Source organism: Poeciliopsis prolifica, unplaced genomic scaffold, assembly GCF_027474105.1.
Source record: "Poeciliopsis prolifica strain line A6 unplaced genomic scaffold, Auburn_PproV2 SCAFFOLD073, whole genome shotgun sequence".
Classification (NCBI taxonomy): domain Eukaryota; kingdom Metazoa; phylum Chordata; class Actinopteri; order Cyprinodontiformes; family Poeciliidae; genus Poeciliopsis; species Poeciliopsis prolifica.
In genome coordinates this window covers 1148148-1163561 of record NW_026562448.1, presented here as the reverse complement: position 1 = coordinate 1163561, position 15414 = coordinate 1148148, and the positions used below count along the sequence as shown (strand labels likewise).

The 15414-nt window shown below is 43.9% G+C and overlaps 2 protein-coding genes, 1 long non-coding RNA gene and 1 pseudogene across 4 annotated transcripts; 2 read left to right on the top strand and 2 right to left on the bottom strand.

Moving 5' to 3' along the window:
* Window positions 1–451: 451 nt before the first annotated feature.
* On the bottom strand, window positions 452–3570 carry LOC129352184 (gamma-crystallin N-like; annotated as a pseudogene).
* A 1306-nt stretch (window positions 3571–4876) lies between these two features.
* LOC129352182 (lactase-like protein) lies at window positions 4877–11221 on the top strand. 2 transcript variants are annotated; one of them, XM_055021050.1, is made up of 14 exons: window positions 4877–4930; window positions 5247–5385; window positions 5855–6015; window positions 6403–6490; window positions 7390–7499; window positions 7571–7699; window positions 7776–7871; window positions 8408–8462; window positions 8538–8699; window positions 9503–9777; window positions 10078–10204; window positions 10282–10481; window positions 10549–10612; window positions 10779–11221. In XM_055021050.1, exons 2-14 carry the CDS (start codon window positions 5271–5273, stop codon window positions 10892–10894), a joined length of 1698 nt encoding a protein of 565 aa, XP_054877025.1. In that variant the 5' UTR covers window positions 4877–4930; window positions 5247–5270; the 3' UTR covers window positions 10895–11221. The 2 variants fall into 2 exon arrangements, with proteins under 2 accessions (XP_054877025.1, XP_054877026.1); XM_055021051.1 differs by lacking the exon at window positions 4877–4930 and having other exon boundaries at window positions 4982–5395.
* Window positions 11222–12536: 1315 nt separating this feature from the next.
* Window positions 12537–13916, bottom strand: LOC129352185 (uncharacterized). Its single transcript, XR_008604861.1, has 2 exons — window positions 13828–13916; window positions 12537–13299 (listed from the first exon to the last, which is right to left on the bottom strand). It is a non-coding gene; the product is annotated as an uncharacterized LOC129352185 (long non-coding RNA).
* Window positions 12886–15323, top strand: LOC129352183 (TIMELESS-interacting protein-like). Its single transcript, XM_055021052.1, has 7 exons — window positions 12886–13009; window positions 13081–13171; window positions 13246–13321; window positions 13885–14007; window positions 14079–14142; window positions 14753–14953; window positions 15041–15323. Exons 1-7 carry the CDS (start codon window positions 12886–12888, stop codon window positions 15253–15255), a joined length of 894 nt encoding a protein of 297 aa, XP_054877027.1. The 3' UTR covers window positions 15256–15323.
* The last annotated feature ends 91 nt before the right edge of the window (window positions 15324–15414 follow it).

The window sequence follows — 15414 nt, the reverse complement described above, 5'->3', positions numbered from 1 at the left end:
CCAAGAAGTGGGTTTAATTTTTAAACTGAAATAAAACCGGTTTTAAAAACGAAGTTTGTTTCCTGTTTGATCCTGATTCAGAGCCAAGGCCAGTTACTTTAATTTATGCACAACACAAAAGTAAAACTGACCCATTTTTTTCAATAGTGGGACTAAAATGGAACTTTTGCACATCCTGGTTGGTTTTCCAGCATTTCTCATGTTACTTTCAAGCCCTGCTGGTCTTTAGCTGAAGGAAAACGCCAAACAGTTTAAAGCCTTAAACGTGGTGATTCTGACCCGTTAACAGAATCACGTGATGCTGAGTCATCAGACCGGAAGTGAGAGAGAAACTCCAAAGTGCCTTTCAGCCTTTATGCCTCATTTTCAGGATTTCACCTTATGAAGTATTTTTTAGAAAAGTCATCAACATTATTTCTAACGAATATGAAATGTAACCAATAAAGACAAGTTTATTACCAAAATAGTCTTTATTTGCGTGAGGAGCTGACAGGCTGCAGTGTGCCGGTCGGGTCCAGGTTCTGGCTCAGGTGAACCGGACTCGGCTCAGGTGAACCGGACTGTGCTGGTCGGGTCCAGGTTCCGGCTCAGGTGAACCGGACTCTGCGCATGGAGCCCACGGTGCTGCTCTGGCTGCCCAGTCGTTGAAGTTGTGGTAGTCGCGCTTCTCCAGGATGTAGTGCTGCCCCCTGTAGTTGGGCTCCTGGTACAGCACCCAGCTGTGACGGATCGGACAGGTCGGTCAGGTCCAGAACCTTTGGAGGCTCTTTACGTGGTTCTGGCTCTTTCCATCTTTCCTTTCTATGTATTCATTAATAACTATTTGGTTTTAGCTGGAGAACTAAATGTTTCGGTTACTAGCTAAAGCTTAGCTAGCTCAGTTTGAGGCTAAATCTTTAGCTAGCTAATTAGCGGATGCTTATCTGTTGACATCGCATTAGTTCGCTAAATATTTTCTTCATCAATAATCTTAAATTTAAAATGTAATTCAACTTTTAGCTAGCTAAATATTTAGCTGGCTAACTAAATATTAAGTTTCAAGCTAAGTGTTTAGCTTTCTAGCTAACTTCTGTGTTTTCCTCTGTGTGTGTGTGTGTGTGTGTGTGTGTGTGTGTGTGTGTGTGTGTGTGTGTATTTAGCTTATTAAATTTAGTTGTTCAGTTTAAGGCTGTTGATTCTCTATTTATGAACAATATTTCTGCATTCATCTTTGCTTTGGAGAAACTCCTTTGACAAACATTGACCTATTTTTACTTGAATGCAAAACTTTCAGCCCAATTTAAAATATTCCTTTTGTATATTTTGAGCAGATAAAGTAAAAAATGGCACAAAGATTGTGAAAGTACGGTAAAGGATGTGTGATGCTGTGGGTTGTTAGAATGGAGGACTTCATGAACTTGTTGAAAAACCACAACATTTTATATCAAATTTGGTGATCTCTGACAGGAAACTGAAAGTGGGTCATCTGATCTTTCTGCAGGATTGAACCTCCTGAAGAGAGAACCCAGATCTCTGGACCCAAAGGTCAAAGATATCATAGCTTATTATTAATCAATTATCCATTAATCTTATTATTTCTGATGTAAACTGGACCTGTCAGGTCGGTGGACTTACGCTCCTCCCAGGACACGGATGGATGCCACTCTGTTGAGGTTGTAGCGGCTCAGCAGGTTGGGAATGTCATCCTGGATCTCCATCTTCTTCCCGGAGAAACCGGCTCGCTCGAACAGCTGCCTGGGAGGATTGTTGTCCTGAGGACCAGAGACGCAGCGCATCAGGGAGGAAGCCGACACATTTAGAAATCAGGTAAAACGATGTGTTAGAGGCTCACCTGCTTAACGGCGCGGACCGAGGAGACGTGGTCCACCTGGGCGCACCAGCGGTCGTAGCAGTTGTACTCCCCGCGGTCGGACATGTCCCACAGGTACTGACGGCCCCGGTAGTTCTCCTGCTCGAACCCGACCCATCTGCCAGACACGTCACAGGCTAGATGATGATGAGGTCCTCTCTTCTTCGATAGACCGACATTTTAAGACAGTGGTTCCTAAACTTTCTCACATCTCCTTTGAAAACTCAGACAAGGCTACAAAATCTATAAAGTAACAGAATTTCACTCTGACTTACGGCTTGAGGAGCCGACTTCACTGGCAGCCAGTCAGGAAGACGATCAATAGCCTATTTAATAAATCAATAGCCTATTTAATAAATCAATAGCCTTTTTAACAATAAAAGCTATTGTCACACAATATCATTTATTTTAGGGCAATATTTCTATCCTCAAGAAGTTTTCTTAACTTTCCGCATATTTTATAAAAAATTATTGAAATACACATTACATTAATCAAAACAAAATTACATTTAGGATTTCAAAACTTGTTGGGTTTCCTTTTTTCCTATTTTTTTCTTATCGTTCTCCAGTAGCGCCCCCTGGCGGCCCTCCCTTTGAAAAACACTGTTTTAGGAGACGGACCGGTTCTGGTCAGTAGTTCTCGGTTGCGTTGACCTTTGGGAAGTTCCCACAGTGTTCTCAACGTTCAGGTTCTGCCTGAAAAGGCGAACTTACGCTCCGCTGTCCACCTGGACGGAGTTACATCTCTCTGGGAAGTTCTTGTCGCTGATCCTGGGACAGTCGGAGTTCAGGTCCAGTCGTCTGCCAGCGAAGTTTCGCTGCTCAAAAAGGGTCACCTGTTCAAACAGTGACACTCATTGGTTTCATTCAGCTGTTCCAAAGAGTTCTGGATCAATGGTTCTGCAAACTTTTGGATCTTTTTGAGATTCTCTTCAACTATCAGCTGGTTTTTCATTGCAAAGTTTGTTAGAAGTATCTCAACCTGTGCAGAATATTCCTCTGAAAATGTCTGAGCTGAACGGAAAGGCAAGATCCACAGGAAAACTCTCCAGAACCTCAAAGATTTTAGGAAATTCTGGCTGAAAATGTGAAGAAATTATTTTAATAAACTCCTGGGTCCAAATGGGTCAAACCAAATAACCAAAGTTCTTCTGCTAACAGGCAGGTTTAATTCTAACAAATTAATTAAATAATTTGTTAGAAGTAGTCAAATCAAGCTGTCACGTTAAACAAATTTAAATAAATGAAGTTTAACTTGTGTAACAGATGATCAGATTTTTTAAGGTGGCGCTGTGTCTCGGCTGGACTCACCCTCCCAGTGGACCCGTAGAAGGCACGTTGGAGCACAGACCCCAGTTTGCTGCAGACAAACAAACCATTTTATTCAGAAAAACAGACAAATATTAAACTCTTCATGTTTTGGAGCCTGACTGGACTCTGAAACCGTCGTTAGCTCAGGTTTCATGGTGTCTTTCTCCTCATCCTCAGCCGGGGTGATTTGGTGGAACTGTTGCGGGCCCCCGTGGCGCTGCGGGCCCCGCCGCTGTGGGCCCCGCCGCTGTGGGCCCCGCCGCTGTGGGCCCCGCCGCTGTGGGCCCTCGGGACATACCTGGTTTGTTGGGTTAATCCTGGGACCTTAGTGAAGATGTTCATGTCAGCTCGGCGAGGCAGCCAGAAAGTGCCTTAAATATGTCACGTTGATGCAGTGCAGAGCTACCAGAAGGCTCAGGTTGCTCCTGATGCGGCCGCCGGGGCCCGCGGGGCCATTCATATGCTAAACACACACTCCTGATGCCCCCGAGTCACAGGATGAATGAAATAGAAACACAACGAGCGCGGAGTGCAGCGCCAACACTTTGGGTTTGAACATTTCAGCATTTTCTCTGAAACAAAGCAGAGAGAAGGGCCGTGATGGCGGCGGGGCCCGCTGCTCCTGGAGCCTGGATTATTCACAGGAACCCTGGAGAACGGCGCAGGACGTCCTGACCAAACCGAGCCCAGCTCACCCTTCACATGGCCCCCAAAGCTGGTGCTGTATCTGACTGAGTCAGCATCACATCTAATCACTTCACGTTCATCAACAGTTGGTTTTTTATCTGAAAATAATTTCATCAATATAATACATTCAAATATAGAAGATTAAAATGAGTAAGTTTTGGTTCACAGGAAGAATATATTCTCTCCAGGTGTGACATTTCAGCAAAAATGTCACACCTGCGACCCCTGCTGGCATAGATTAGTGCCTGCAGTATCCTGTTGACCATATATGGACAAACCCTTCTGTTTACCTCTATAGGAGCATTTTAATAAATAAGAATGTCGTTAAAGAATTAATATGCTTCATTACTTTAATTAAAACAATGAAACTCATTATAATTATTACACACAGTGAAGTATTTTGATGTGTCCTCATAACAAACATTGACATTTTTGCGCTAATTCATAATTGTGAGTTTATTGCAATTTGAAACAAATAAATGTCAAAACTGTTAAGTGATGCTAACTCTCACCTGCAGGTGGCAGCATTTCTTTTAGGTAGATAAGCCGTTCTATTCTGATAACGACTGACTGTACTCTTAAGAGAAGAAAAGGAACATTGTAGCGCAGCTAGCTCCTGCTGGAAGTGAGTAAAACAGCAACTTAAATTTATTTCAAACATTTTTTGATTGGAAAAATGACAAAAACAGACACAACATCCCGGAGGGAGAGATTTTTGTTCAGGTTTGATTTAGGGATCAGATTCTGTCAGTAGGAAGTGGAAGGGGTGTACTTTCTTTTTCCTCAGGCCTGCAGAGCATGAAGCCATGTTGAATGAACACAGACATTCAGTTTGCTTACAGTGTTAAAATCCCTCCATTCTCCATCAGATGTGTTTGTCCAGCAGATTTACTGTCACACTCCGCTGGCTCCCAATGCCGCACCATTCAGAGAGAGAGGGTGTGTGTGTGTGTGTGTGTGTGTGTGTGTGTGAATAGTGGAAAAGGTCCTGGATGTTTCACTCCGTTGTGTTTGTTGCGCTGGCAGGGAAGAAGCTTCAGGACTCTTCCTGCGTCCCGGAGACGGATGAGACAAACACGGCAGGTCAGACGTGTGTGTGTGTGTGTGTGTGTTTGAGTTTGTGTGTGTGTGTGTGTTTTAAATGTCAGGCGGTGCCTCAAACCCAACACACTCCTTCATTTTCCTGTTTCAGTTAGATTCTAGAGCTGAGGAGAGACCAGCAGTGTGAAATGTCTCTGTGGACAAACCGGGTCAGGAAGTGGGACACGCCGTCCCACTTCCTGACCCGGTTTGTCCCACAGATGGCTCAGATAAATCTGCTGTCGCCACACATCAGGGCCTTTCTGGCAGTTTGGTTGCGTCGGTGATTAAGTCCAGCTGCATGTCGCCTGTCCTGCAGGAGTGAAGGAAGCGAGCGGGGACGATGCTGCGGACAGGAATGCATCTTCTGGCGCTGGCGCTGTGTGTTTCAGCTGGTGGAGACTTTGACTGGGCCAAAAATGAGAAAACCTCTTTCTACTACGGGACCTTCCCAACTGGTACGAACTGGTAGGACGGAGAAACGAGTTACATTTCTGTTGTTTTCCAGTACAAATCTCTTGATAAACGTCTTTCTACTTATCATAAAAGCTTAGTGATAAAAAGATGAATACTTTGAGTCCTGCTGAATATTTTCCATGGTAAGAAAAATGATGTTGGTAATAATTTTACTTTGATCTCAATCTTTATCAGCTGAACGTTTTCAGGATGATCTGGGAGAAATATTCCTATCTTTCCTCAAGCATTTGGTCTTTTTTGATTCAAACTTTGGACTAAATCACTGAGTGTGTCTGGATTCATTATATTTAATCTAGTTCCAGGAACCAAAACAGGAACTATTGAGCCGCCTATTTGGGGTTGTGAACCCGGACCAGAACATTTATTTGTTTTTTTTTAGCAGCTGAAGTTTAGCCTGCTTTAATTGGAGCTTTAAAACTGTTATTATTGTCATTTTTGATGAACCTGCAGGTTTCTCCTGGGGAGTCGGCAGCTCAGCCTATCAGACCGAAGGAGCGTGGAATACAGACGGGAAAGGACTGAGCATCTGGGATGTTTTTGCTCATAAAAAAGGAAGAATCTCCTCAAACGAAACGGGAGACTCTTCATGTGAAGGCTACTACAAGTTCAAGGTGGTTACACGATTCTCCAAATGGTTATTATTATTTCAGAATTATGCAACATTCGTTTAGTTTTTAGTGTTGCTAAATACCTTTAAAGATGTTCTTGTTCAGGTAAATGTTCAGCTCTTTATGTCGTTTTGGATGAGAACATTACTCTGATCAACACAAACGCTGCAGATCCCAGAATGATACGAACTTCAAGCAACAGAAAACAGAGTCATGCTCAGAGGAAGTTCAGACGAAGCAGAATTTATTGACAATAATACAAAATGCAGCTAATTTTCTCACTATGTCATCTATAATAGAAGAAAAACATTTAACTCATAAATGTTTGGAAACATTCTTGTTTTGTTTGGGATCAGAAGATCAATGTGAAACAATGTTTTTGTCTTTTAGGATGACATTAACCTGATGAAGGAGATGAAGCTGAATCATTATCGCTTCTCCGTTTCCTGGCCCAGGATTTTACCCAGCGGCTTGAGAAGTAAAATCCCACTTTGGCCACTTTACCTGAAAATAAAATGATTTCTCAGACATTTTCCTAACCAAGAGAAATCAAAACTTCTCCAGTCAGCAGAATTATTGGCAGCAGTTGAAGGTGATAAAAACTCAAATGCAGCAGGAGGATTTTCATATTTGTTCACTTCCTGGTCTGTCCTTTGTCCCGCCTCCACATTCTTTCTGTCCAATGGGAGGAAAGATTGTCATGGCATTGTTTACAAATTATAGTCCACTTAAAAAAAAAAAGCACCAAAAGAAAACAGAAGGATACTTTTCTGGACCACAGGACTTTCCTGGTGTGAATGCAGCCTAAAGCAATCTGAAAAGTGTGGCGTGCATTTATAATTAGCTCTAATAATTATAAATGCAGGTGTATCTGTAGGTCTTTAATGTATTTTGCTACCGGCTTCTCAGTTTGATTTGACTAGGCCATTTTAACCCCTGATCTGCTTTGAGCTGAACCATCCCATAATGCCTGTTCAGGCTGGCCGTCCCGTTGGAAGGTGAGCCTTCGCCCTGGCTCAGCGCTTCTGCAGCCTCCAGGTTTTGTTCCATACAGCTTCCCTGTCCCAGAGCATGATGCTGCCTCCGCCGTGTCCTGCTGTGGGAAGGTGTGTCTGTCACTCTGGACAGTTTGGGGATCATGCAGTAGGGAATCAAACTGAACTCAGACAGGACACCTTCACCTGTCATCACTTTGTCTGCAGATTGCAGAATATTCAGTTTCTCCAGAAATATGCTTTATTTGAAATACTTTCACATTTTTCTTGTTTTTGGATCCGTTTGTGTGTTTCCTGACATGATGTTTTGTTCAGTCAGTGAATGAAAATCCCTGTATAATATTAATGCATAAATGGCTGATGATGATGTAACTTCCTGCAGGTGAGCACGTTAACGAGAAAGGAATCAGGTATTACAGCGACCTGATCGATTTGCTCCTGGACAGCAGGATCACACCTGTGGTCACTCTGTACCACTGGGATCTACCTCAGGTGAGTTCTTCCCGCCTGTCCGACGCGTCGGTGTGGGCGGAGCCATAACCAGGATGTCGGCGTTCCCACAGGTGCTGCAGGACAAATATGGCGGCTGGCAGAACGCCAGCATGGTCGGCTACTTCAATGAATTCGCCGACTTGTGTTTTGAACGTTTTGGGAACAGAGTGAAGCACTGGATCACCTTCAACAACCCCTGGGTGAGTGGATGGTGCGTTCACTGACCGTGGGAACGTCTGGACTGGGATCTCACTGAGGGGTTCTGCTTCTTTCCAGTCCATTTCTGTGGAAGGATACGAAACGGGGGAGCACGCCCCCGGACTGAGGATGAGGGGCAGCGGAGCTTACAAAGCGGCTCACAACATCATCAAGGTCAGTCTGGGTCCAGATCGCTCCAAAAGCCGACTCGGCCATTGTGACCCTGAACGCAACGCCGTGGGTTCAACCTGGAGGTTCAGCCATTAATCAGGATCTGGTTCTGATCCAACATGACAGCGACTAAAGAAAAGCCTCAAGGTTGAAACTGAAGCTGCTGATCTGTTTGATGGTCTTCAGTTTAGAGTTCAGCCTCCAAACTGAATTCACTAAAACCAGATTCAGACTCAACTTCAACTTGTTCCCTTAGACCTGAGGTTTGATTTGGCCTCCAGTGACTTGAAAAATGACTTGTGAACCTCTCTTTATGCTGAACTGTGAAGTTTTCTCCTCATGTATTTCAGACTCGAAAACTTTGGGCTTTAAATTAGTTGCAGAAAGTGGAGCTTTGTGTTCAACAGAAATAATTTGATTGTAATGTTTCATAATCAAACATATTTAGAAATGTTCCAGGTCTAAAAACGAGTTAAAATATGAACAGAATAATAAATACATCTTTGTTTTACTCTTTTCGGTGCTTCGTTTGTTTCCAGGCCCACGCTGAAGTCTGGCACACCTACGACATGAAGTGGAGAAGCAAGCAGAAAGGTGACGGAGTGAACCGACCCGATGCTTTGGCTCTGGGTTCTGCTCAGTAGTTAACTGGTTTTCCGCTCGGCTCAGGTCTGATCGGGATCTCCCTGACCGCTGACTGGGGCGAACCGGTGGACGTGTCCAACCAGCGGGACGTCGAAGCGGCGGAGCGCTACATCCACTTCTACCTGGGCTGGTTCGCCACGCCGCTCTTCCACGGAGACTACCCAGCGGTCATGAAGGAATACATCGGTACCTTCAGGCTCAGCCATGACCACATGGCCAACCTGATGGAGTTTTCAGCAAACAGGCTTTGATTTTCCTTAAATGTTCCTCAGAAAATGGCCGACTGAACACGAACAGACATTAACGCCTGAATTTACATGTTGTTGCTTTTAATCAATGTTAAATAAATCAGTAGGCCTCCCACAACAACACATTGTACTGGGCGATAAATTACTGCGATAATGTTGTTTTGAGACCATATTCAAGTAATATTATGGTATAATGATCCAATAACACATTCTCAAGTATCAATAACTTTAAATGGTTCTTCAAAAAAAGATTTAGTTGAAACCAAAGAACCAGAATGAAAACTTTTATTGTCCAGTTTTTGGTAGAAAGAGAAAGTGGCCCGACTCTGGTTCTGAGTGGCTCTACTCGGTTCCCTAGGGTTTCCGGAGGTTGTTGATCTTTGTGAAGGCAAATGGCAGTGACTGAATTTATTTTAATTTATTGTGAAATTAATTGATTAATTGGCTTTTCACTCTTACTGTTGTTTTACTGGTGCTATTTTTGGGTTGCTTATGAAGCTAATTCAGTAATGCACTATGGATTAAAGGTCAAAATGGTTTAAAATAAACTGATTTGGACATTAAAAACTGGCATTTTAACAAAAGTTTGGGCACTTTGAGCATAAATTATTCTGATAGTCCTGAATGTCCGACTCATTCAGCCTCAGCAGCAGGAATCAGATTTTCATGTTTTTCGGTGCCAAAGTTACAGAAACTAGAAAACCTGGAGAAGAACTGATAACCCGACGTCTGGATTTGCAGGCAGGAAGAGCGGCCAGCAGGGCCTGGGCGCGTCGCGGCTGCCCGTCTTCTCGCCTCAGGAGAAGAGCTACGTCCGTGGCACCGTCGACTTCCTGGGCCTCGGACATTACACCACCCGCTACGTCACCCAGAAGAACTACCCATCCGGGTTTGGGGACAGTTACTTCGCAGACCGGGACCTGGCGGAGCTGGTGGACCCGAAGTGGCCCGACCCTGGTTCTGAGTGGCTCTACTCGGTTCCCTGGGGTTTCCGGAGGTTGTTGAACTTTGTGAAGGTAAAGCAACAAAATCATCTGTTTCTTCTAACCAGCATGTTGTAGATATAAACGGGTCATGACTGTTTAGACCTTGTTTCTTCAGTTGTAAGCATCATAAAGTAGATTTTGTATGTTTTTAAAAATCTAAATCCAAAACAGTTTCATGAACAGAAAAACATTTGAATCTGCGGGATGTTGCATCTGTCAGGCCTCGGTTTGTTCGTTTGTAGCTGGAGGCCAGAAGAACCGGATCAGGAGGTTCTGTGGTTCTGGATGGGAAGATCTAACCCTGAATCATCCGTGTGATCTCACTGACAGACCCAGTACGGAAACCCCATGATCTACGTGACGGAGAACGGCGTCTCGGAGAAGATGCTGTGCACCGACCTGTGTGATGACTGGAGGATGCAGTACTTCAGGGAATACATCAACGAGCTGCTGAAAGGTGGAGACGCTTTCTCCTCTGTGTGGAGCAGGAAGCTGACTGGCCGCCTCATCGTCTTTCTCTGTTTGGACCCTCAGCCATTAGAGACGGCGTCAACGTGAAGGGTTACACCGCCTGGTCTCTGCTGGACGGCTTCGAGTGGGACGAAGGCTTCTCTGAGCGCTTCGGACTCTACTTTGTGGACTTCAGGAACAAGAACAAACCTCGCTTCCCAAAAGCTTCGGTCCAGTTCTACAAACGCATCATCAGCTCCAACGGCTTCCCCAACCAGAGAGAGGTGAGTCCTGGCGGCGCAGCCTGATCCAGAAGCAGCTGCTGACTGGTCCTCTGCTTGGTGTCTGCAGGTGGAGAGCTGGAAGAGGAAAGCTGTGGAGACGTGTTCCTCCAGCAACCAGCTGCTGGCTGCAGGTCAGTGGCATGAAAGGGCGGCGTAATGCCCAGATGGTGATAACATTCTACTTTAACTTCCAATACTTTAGGTGTGTTTTAAAACAAGCACTTTTACTCAAGTTAAAATGTTTGTATTGTAAATTTGTTTCTGTTTTCTGAGTATTTTCTCTTTTGCTGGCTGCAGATCCACTGATCGGCCACATGGAGATGGTCACAGAGATCCTTGTTCCCACCGTCTGCACGCTCTGCATCCTCCTCAGTGCCGTCTTCTTCATGTTTCTGCTGCGCCGACGCCTCTGAGGAACGCCCGGGTCGCCTCGTCTGTGGAAGCAAAGCTCAGCAGGAACCAATGAGAGCGGCGTCTTCCTGTTGACTGCCGTGCCGTTCTGTTCCAGTCGGGTCATCAATAAACAGTCAGAACAAGCAGAATATGATTATTAATCAACAAATTTAGTAAGCCTGGTTTACGGTTGAACTAAGACTGGACTGAACTGTTCAAACAGTTTCTGACTGGAAGAAACAACCAGGCTGAATTTTGTTTTTACTGTTATGAGTTTCATCATATTTAAGCTTTTATTACCAGTTGTATTTCTAAATTTGATATGACAATAAAGTGATTTAAATGTGCATATTAAATCTGAGGAATATTTAGAGGGTTTGTGTAGTATATAAATCTAACATTTTATTTATTTTTCATCAAGCAGCTCATTTACCAGGTATGAACCTAACTCCTCTACAGTAGGAGGGTTGGAAAGTTCCAATTATTACACTTAAAAAATAAGTATAATAATCACTTATTTTTTACTTGGTGAAAAATAAATATGAAACAGATTCACTCATTGAAAAAATGATTCCCCTGCAGGTTTAAAATTGACATAATACAAATTACCTAATATTTATCAGCAGGTTCCAGAATAATTACATTTTGATGTGGACAAAAATACAAGACAGGTTCAGCAGCCGACAGGACAAGAATAATAAACAGTGACAGGATGAACTCTTCGAAGGTCTGGTGTTATTTTTAATTGGTTGAAGAAACTGGTAACCGCATTAATTTATGCTGGGATTCATTTTCTGTCCGGTGTAAAACCTGATGAATCCAGCAGGGGGCAGCAGCGCTGCAGGCTTCTCATGAACAGCAGAAGAAGAAGGCGCATCAGTGGCGGGTCCTCTGATTCTCTGGCGCTGCAGCTCATCGAAAGGTACAGTAAAGTTTTATTTCACAGAGTTTTAATCCAGGTCAAGGCTCTTCCGGGTCAAAACTGAAAGTTTCATTAGTTCCAGGTCTTCTCTGGCCGCCGCTGGTTTTTATTTCAGCTCATTTATTTAGTTTGTGTCTGAATTACTGTCACATTCGGTTCAGAAGCCAAACAAAGAAGACTTTTAACACCTACATGTCTCCCGTATCGAGGCGAGTTATCGGAACTAATCCAAATATCGGTTCTGTGTCCGGTTAACATGCTAGTCTTTCTGTTTTTGATGTTTTTTTTAGTGTTTACTGCTTTCATTGTTACTTCTTCTGGAGACTCTCCAACGGTGTTACCGCCCTCTACAGTACAGGCAGGGAATTGCAGTGTAAAAACAAATACTCTGGTTGAAACCAGGAGTTATTTGAGTCAAAGGCAGCAACAAATACAGCACAATAAATAGAAAAATCTAAAATAAATAAGGCACATATAATTAAACTGCAAAATAAAATAATAAAGGTAAATAAATAAAATATATTAAATGAAATCATCAAGTAACAGTGAAATATGTTATTATTCCAAAAAAATAATAATAAATAAAATAAGCACATAAAAAGGAATATAAAATAAATGAAATGTAAGAAAAATTTTAAATAAATTACAATTTTTTTGAAGGTTATAAAATAAAGAATATTTGAAATTACTAAATGAAGCACAAATAAGTCATATAAAATAAAAAGGATCAAACAGATAAATGAATAATGAAATATTTAAATATGTAAAACATGAATTAAAAGTATATGTAAATTATATAAATGAAACAGAAACTTGAGCTGCATAACACAGAAAACTAGTTACTGAATATCGTGACTCCGTTTTCATCTGTTTTCCTCATATTTCATCACTTTCTCATCACTGTATTTCTAGCATCCATCCAACACATCAGATATATTATCGACTCAGTTTGTTTATTCCAGATGGTCCTAATGCTGTGATTGAACATAAAAACCTGATTAAAACCCGTAAATATTCAGCTGTAGTATTTAGCAGTTTGAATCTTAAAGCTGATGGCGGTTGCTTGTTTTCTCTCAGGATTCAGCCGCCATGAACGACCAGCAGGACGACGGGATGAGCGACTTGTCCAACTTGGAGGATGAAGCTTTCCCTCCTCTTCCTCCGCCTTTGTCCCCTGGGGCAGCTCAGTCGCAGGACGACTCGTTTGGAGAAGGTGAGAGTTTTTTAAACATCAGCGGAGATAAACGTGACGTCTGGTGACGGCCTCCTGTCGTTGTGCTGCAGCTGAGGATGGCGAGGTGTCCAAGCTGGCCGACGTTCCGGCTGCCAAGAGGAAAGGAGTGAAGCGGCCGCAGCCGAAGCTGGACTCCCAGAGGTTTCCCATCACGACAGGTCGCCTTCCTCTGGTGGATAATCCAGACGCTCATGACGGATGTTGTTTCCTCTCAGGCTCATTTCAGACAGAGGATTGCCGGCTCTGCGGTCCTTGTTCGCTAGCGCTCACTTTAAGGGCAAAGGTCACGAGGTGAGAAACAAGGTTTGATTAGTCATCATTCACTAAAAAATAAACATCTTAAAGGGATGATCTTTCTATCATGTTGTGAAGTTTTTTCTTCATGTTGCTTTGATTCTTTCATGTTTGAGAAATCCTTTAATCTCCATGGTAACCATTCACTTACAAAACGCCTGTGTGGACCTTTGAGGACTAGCTCCTTCAGACTAGCCAGCAGCAATTAGCAAACAGCTGGTGCAACTGCTGAGCTCGTTATAGCAGCTGCTGCTCAGAGCAACGCTGGTAAAACGTTAAGCTGTTAATAGAGGAGCCATGTTGGGACCACTTCCTGGAGGCGGAGCTTCAGAAAGAGCAGGAACTTCTTAAAGAGACAGAGACCCAATTTCAAGGCACTAAATAACAAAGTCTAATTTTTATAACAGTTGAAGGTAACAGTTGCCTGATTGTGCTCTAAAACATATTCTCCATATCCAGCTGTTTCTGTTGGATCTAAAATGTCTCATCTGTAAAAGACTCACACGTTTAATCGAATCCTCTTTGCTTCTGCTGGACGTCTGGACCCGGCTCTTTGGCAGGCGGAGGACCTGCGGCTGCTCATGCAGAAGATGGAGAACTGGGCCCACCGGCTCTTCCCCAAACTACAGTTTGAAGATTTCATCGACCGGGTGGAGAAGCTCGGCAGCAAGAAGGAGGTTCAGGTGGGTGAAGCAGGACGGGAGAGTTCCTCTGTGCAGGACGGGTTCTAACGGGTTCCTCCTCTCCGCTGCAGACCTGCCTGAAACGGATCCGACTGGACATGCCCCTCACAGACGAAGACTTCATGGACAAACCAGGTGAGTCGGACTGGACCTTCAGGCCGTCACAGTAATGTTCTCTGGGCCAGATTTATAAGTGTCCAAACTTTTATTGTAATGCTTGATTATGTATGAAAATCAGTCAGTTTTAAATAATTTTGACCTTTAACCCCTAATGGGCTAGTGAAGCTAATTAGCTTCTACCTTCTTCACTGGAGATGTATAAATATTACAAATGTTGGTTGATGCATCTGCCGTCTAAGTAGATCAGGAAGTCCTCTGATGCCCTCTAGTGGTTGGAGTTTGAACTTCAGGCAATTCATGGACAGCGTGAAACTTTGCTGATAAACTCATTAAATAATCTTAATGTGTAATAAAATATATTTAGGCAAAAATAATGCTGTCTATATAAGATATATTAAAACACATAACGTGACCATAATTCTAAATTATTCCTAATTTTAGTGGAAACACCAATGGCTATATGTTTAAATTCAGAAACTGATTTCATTTTTGCAAAAACTCTCCAGCAGCTCATGATGCTTTGCAGCCAATAAATTCATCTGCATGTAGAAATCTGTAACACGATGAGAAATCAGTGGTTGCTCACAAACTGACTGTATTTTAAACTTTTGTTTCTCGTTTCCAGGAGCGGAGGAGCCGCCGCCTGGAGTCCAGGATCCCGATCCGTTCGTCAGCCAGGCCTCCTTTCCCGATCCTCCAGGTCCGGTCCACTCCACCCCGGCTTCGGTTCCGGCGCCTCCCACCCTGACCGAGGAGCAGCGCCGGCGGATGGAGCAGAACCGGCAGCGAGCGCTGGAGAGGCGACTGGCCCGGCAGCAGCAGGCAGGTGAGACGGTTCCACCAGAACCACTAGAGGGCGCTCAGAACCCGGCCATCCACCGAACAATACTTGAGGAAGTTTCTGTTTCCTCAGATCCTTCAGAGCCCCAGGCTGACACGACGACAGGAAGTGACCTCACAGCAGATCTCAACGGGTCTACTGAGCAGAACCAGAAGCCAGGAGAACATCTGGACCCGGATCCGTCCGGCAGCACAAAGACTCCTCCACCTGCGGTTTCTGAACCCGACCCTCCAGCAGAACTTCCTACTGAGGAGGAGAAAGGAAGGAGTCCAAGCTCCCAACCCTGAGGTGTGTCAAAAACTGGATCTCTGCAACTGAACCTTCTACCAGAACCAAACCACAGAACCTTCCTGGTTCCTGAGCTGGATCCTGAAAAAGTTCTGCCATTTTAGTTTCAACCGGGATGTTTCTGTTCTGGTCCGGTTCTGGTCCATGGCAGTGGACTG

What these genes read in the sequence shown, in the direction of transcription:
- LOC129352182 (XM_055021050.1), top strand. Translation starts at nt 5,271, where the DNA reads ATGCTGCGGACAGGAATGCATCTTCTGGCGCTGGCGCTGTGTGTTTCA. An exon ending in TTTACCCAGCGGCTTGAGAA is followed by an intron (nt 6,491 to 7,389) that starts GTAAAATCCCAC and finishes AACTTCCTGCAG; the next exon opens with GTGAGCACGTTAACGAGAAA. An exon ending in CGGCTCACAACATCATCAAG is followed by an intron (nt 7,872 to 8,407) that starts GTCAGTCTGGGT and finishes GTTTGTTTCCAG; the next exon opens with GCCCACGCTGAAGTCTGGCA.
- LOC129352183 (XM_055021052.1), top strand. Translation starts at nt 12,886, where the DNA reads ATGAACGACCAGCAGGACGACGGGATGAGCGACTTGTCCAACTTGGAG. An exon ending in CCGAAGCTGGACTCCCAGAG is followed by an intron (nt 13,172 to 13,245) that starts GTTTCCCATCAC and finishes GTTTCCTCTCAG; the next exon opens with GCTCATTTCAGACAGAGGAT. An exon ending in GGCCCGGCAGCAGCAGGCAG is followed by an intron (nt 14,954 to 15,040) that starts GTGAGACGGTTC and finishes CTGTTTCCTCAG; the next exon opens with ATCCTTCAGAGCCCCAGGCT.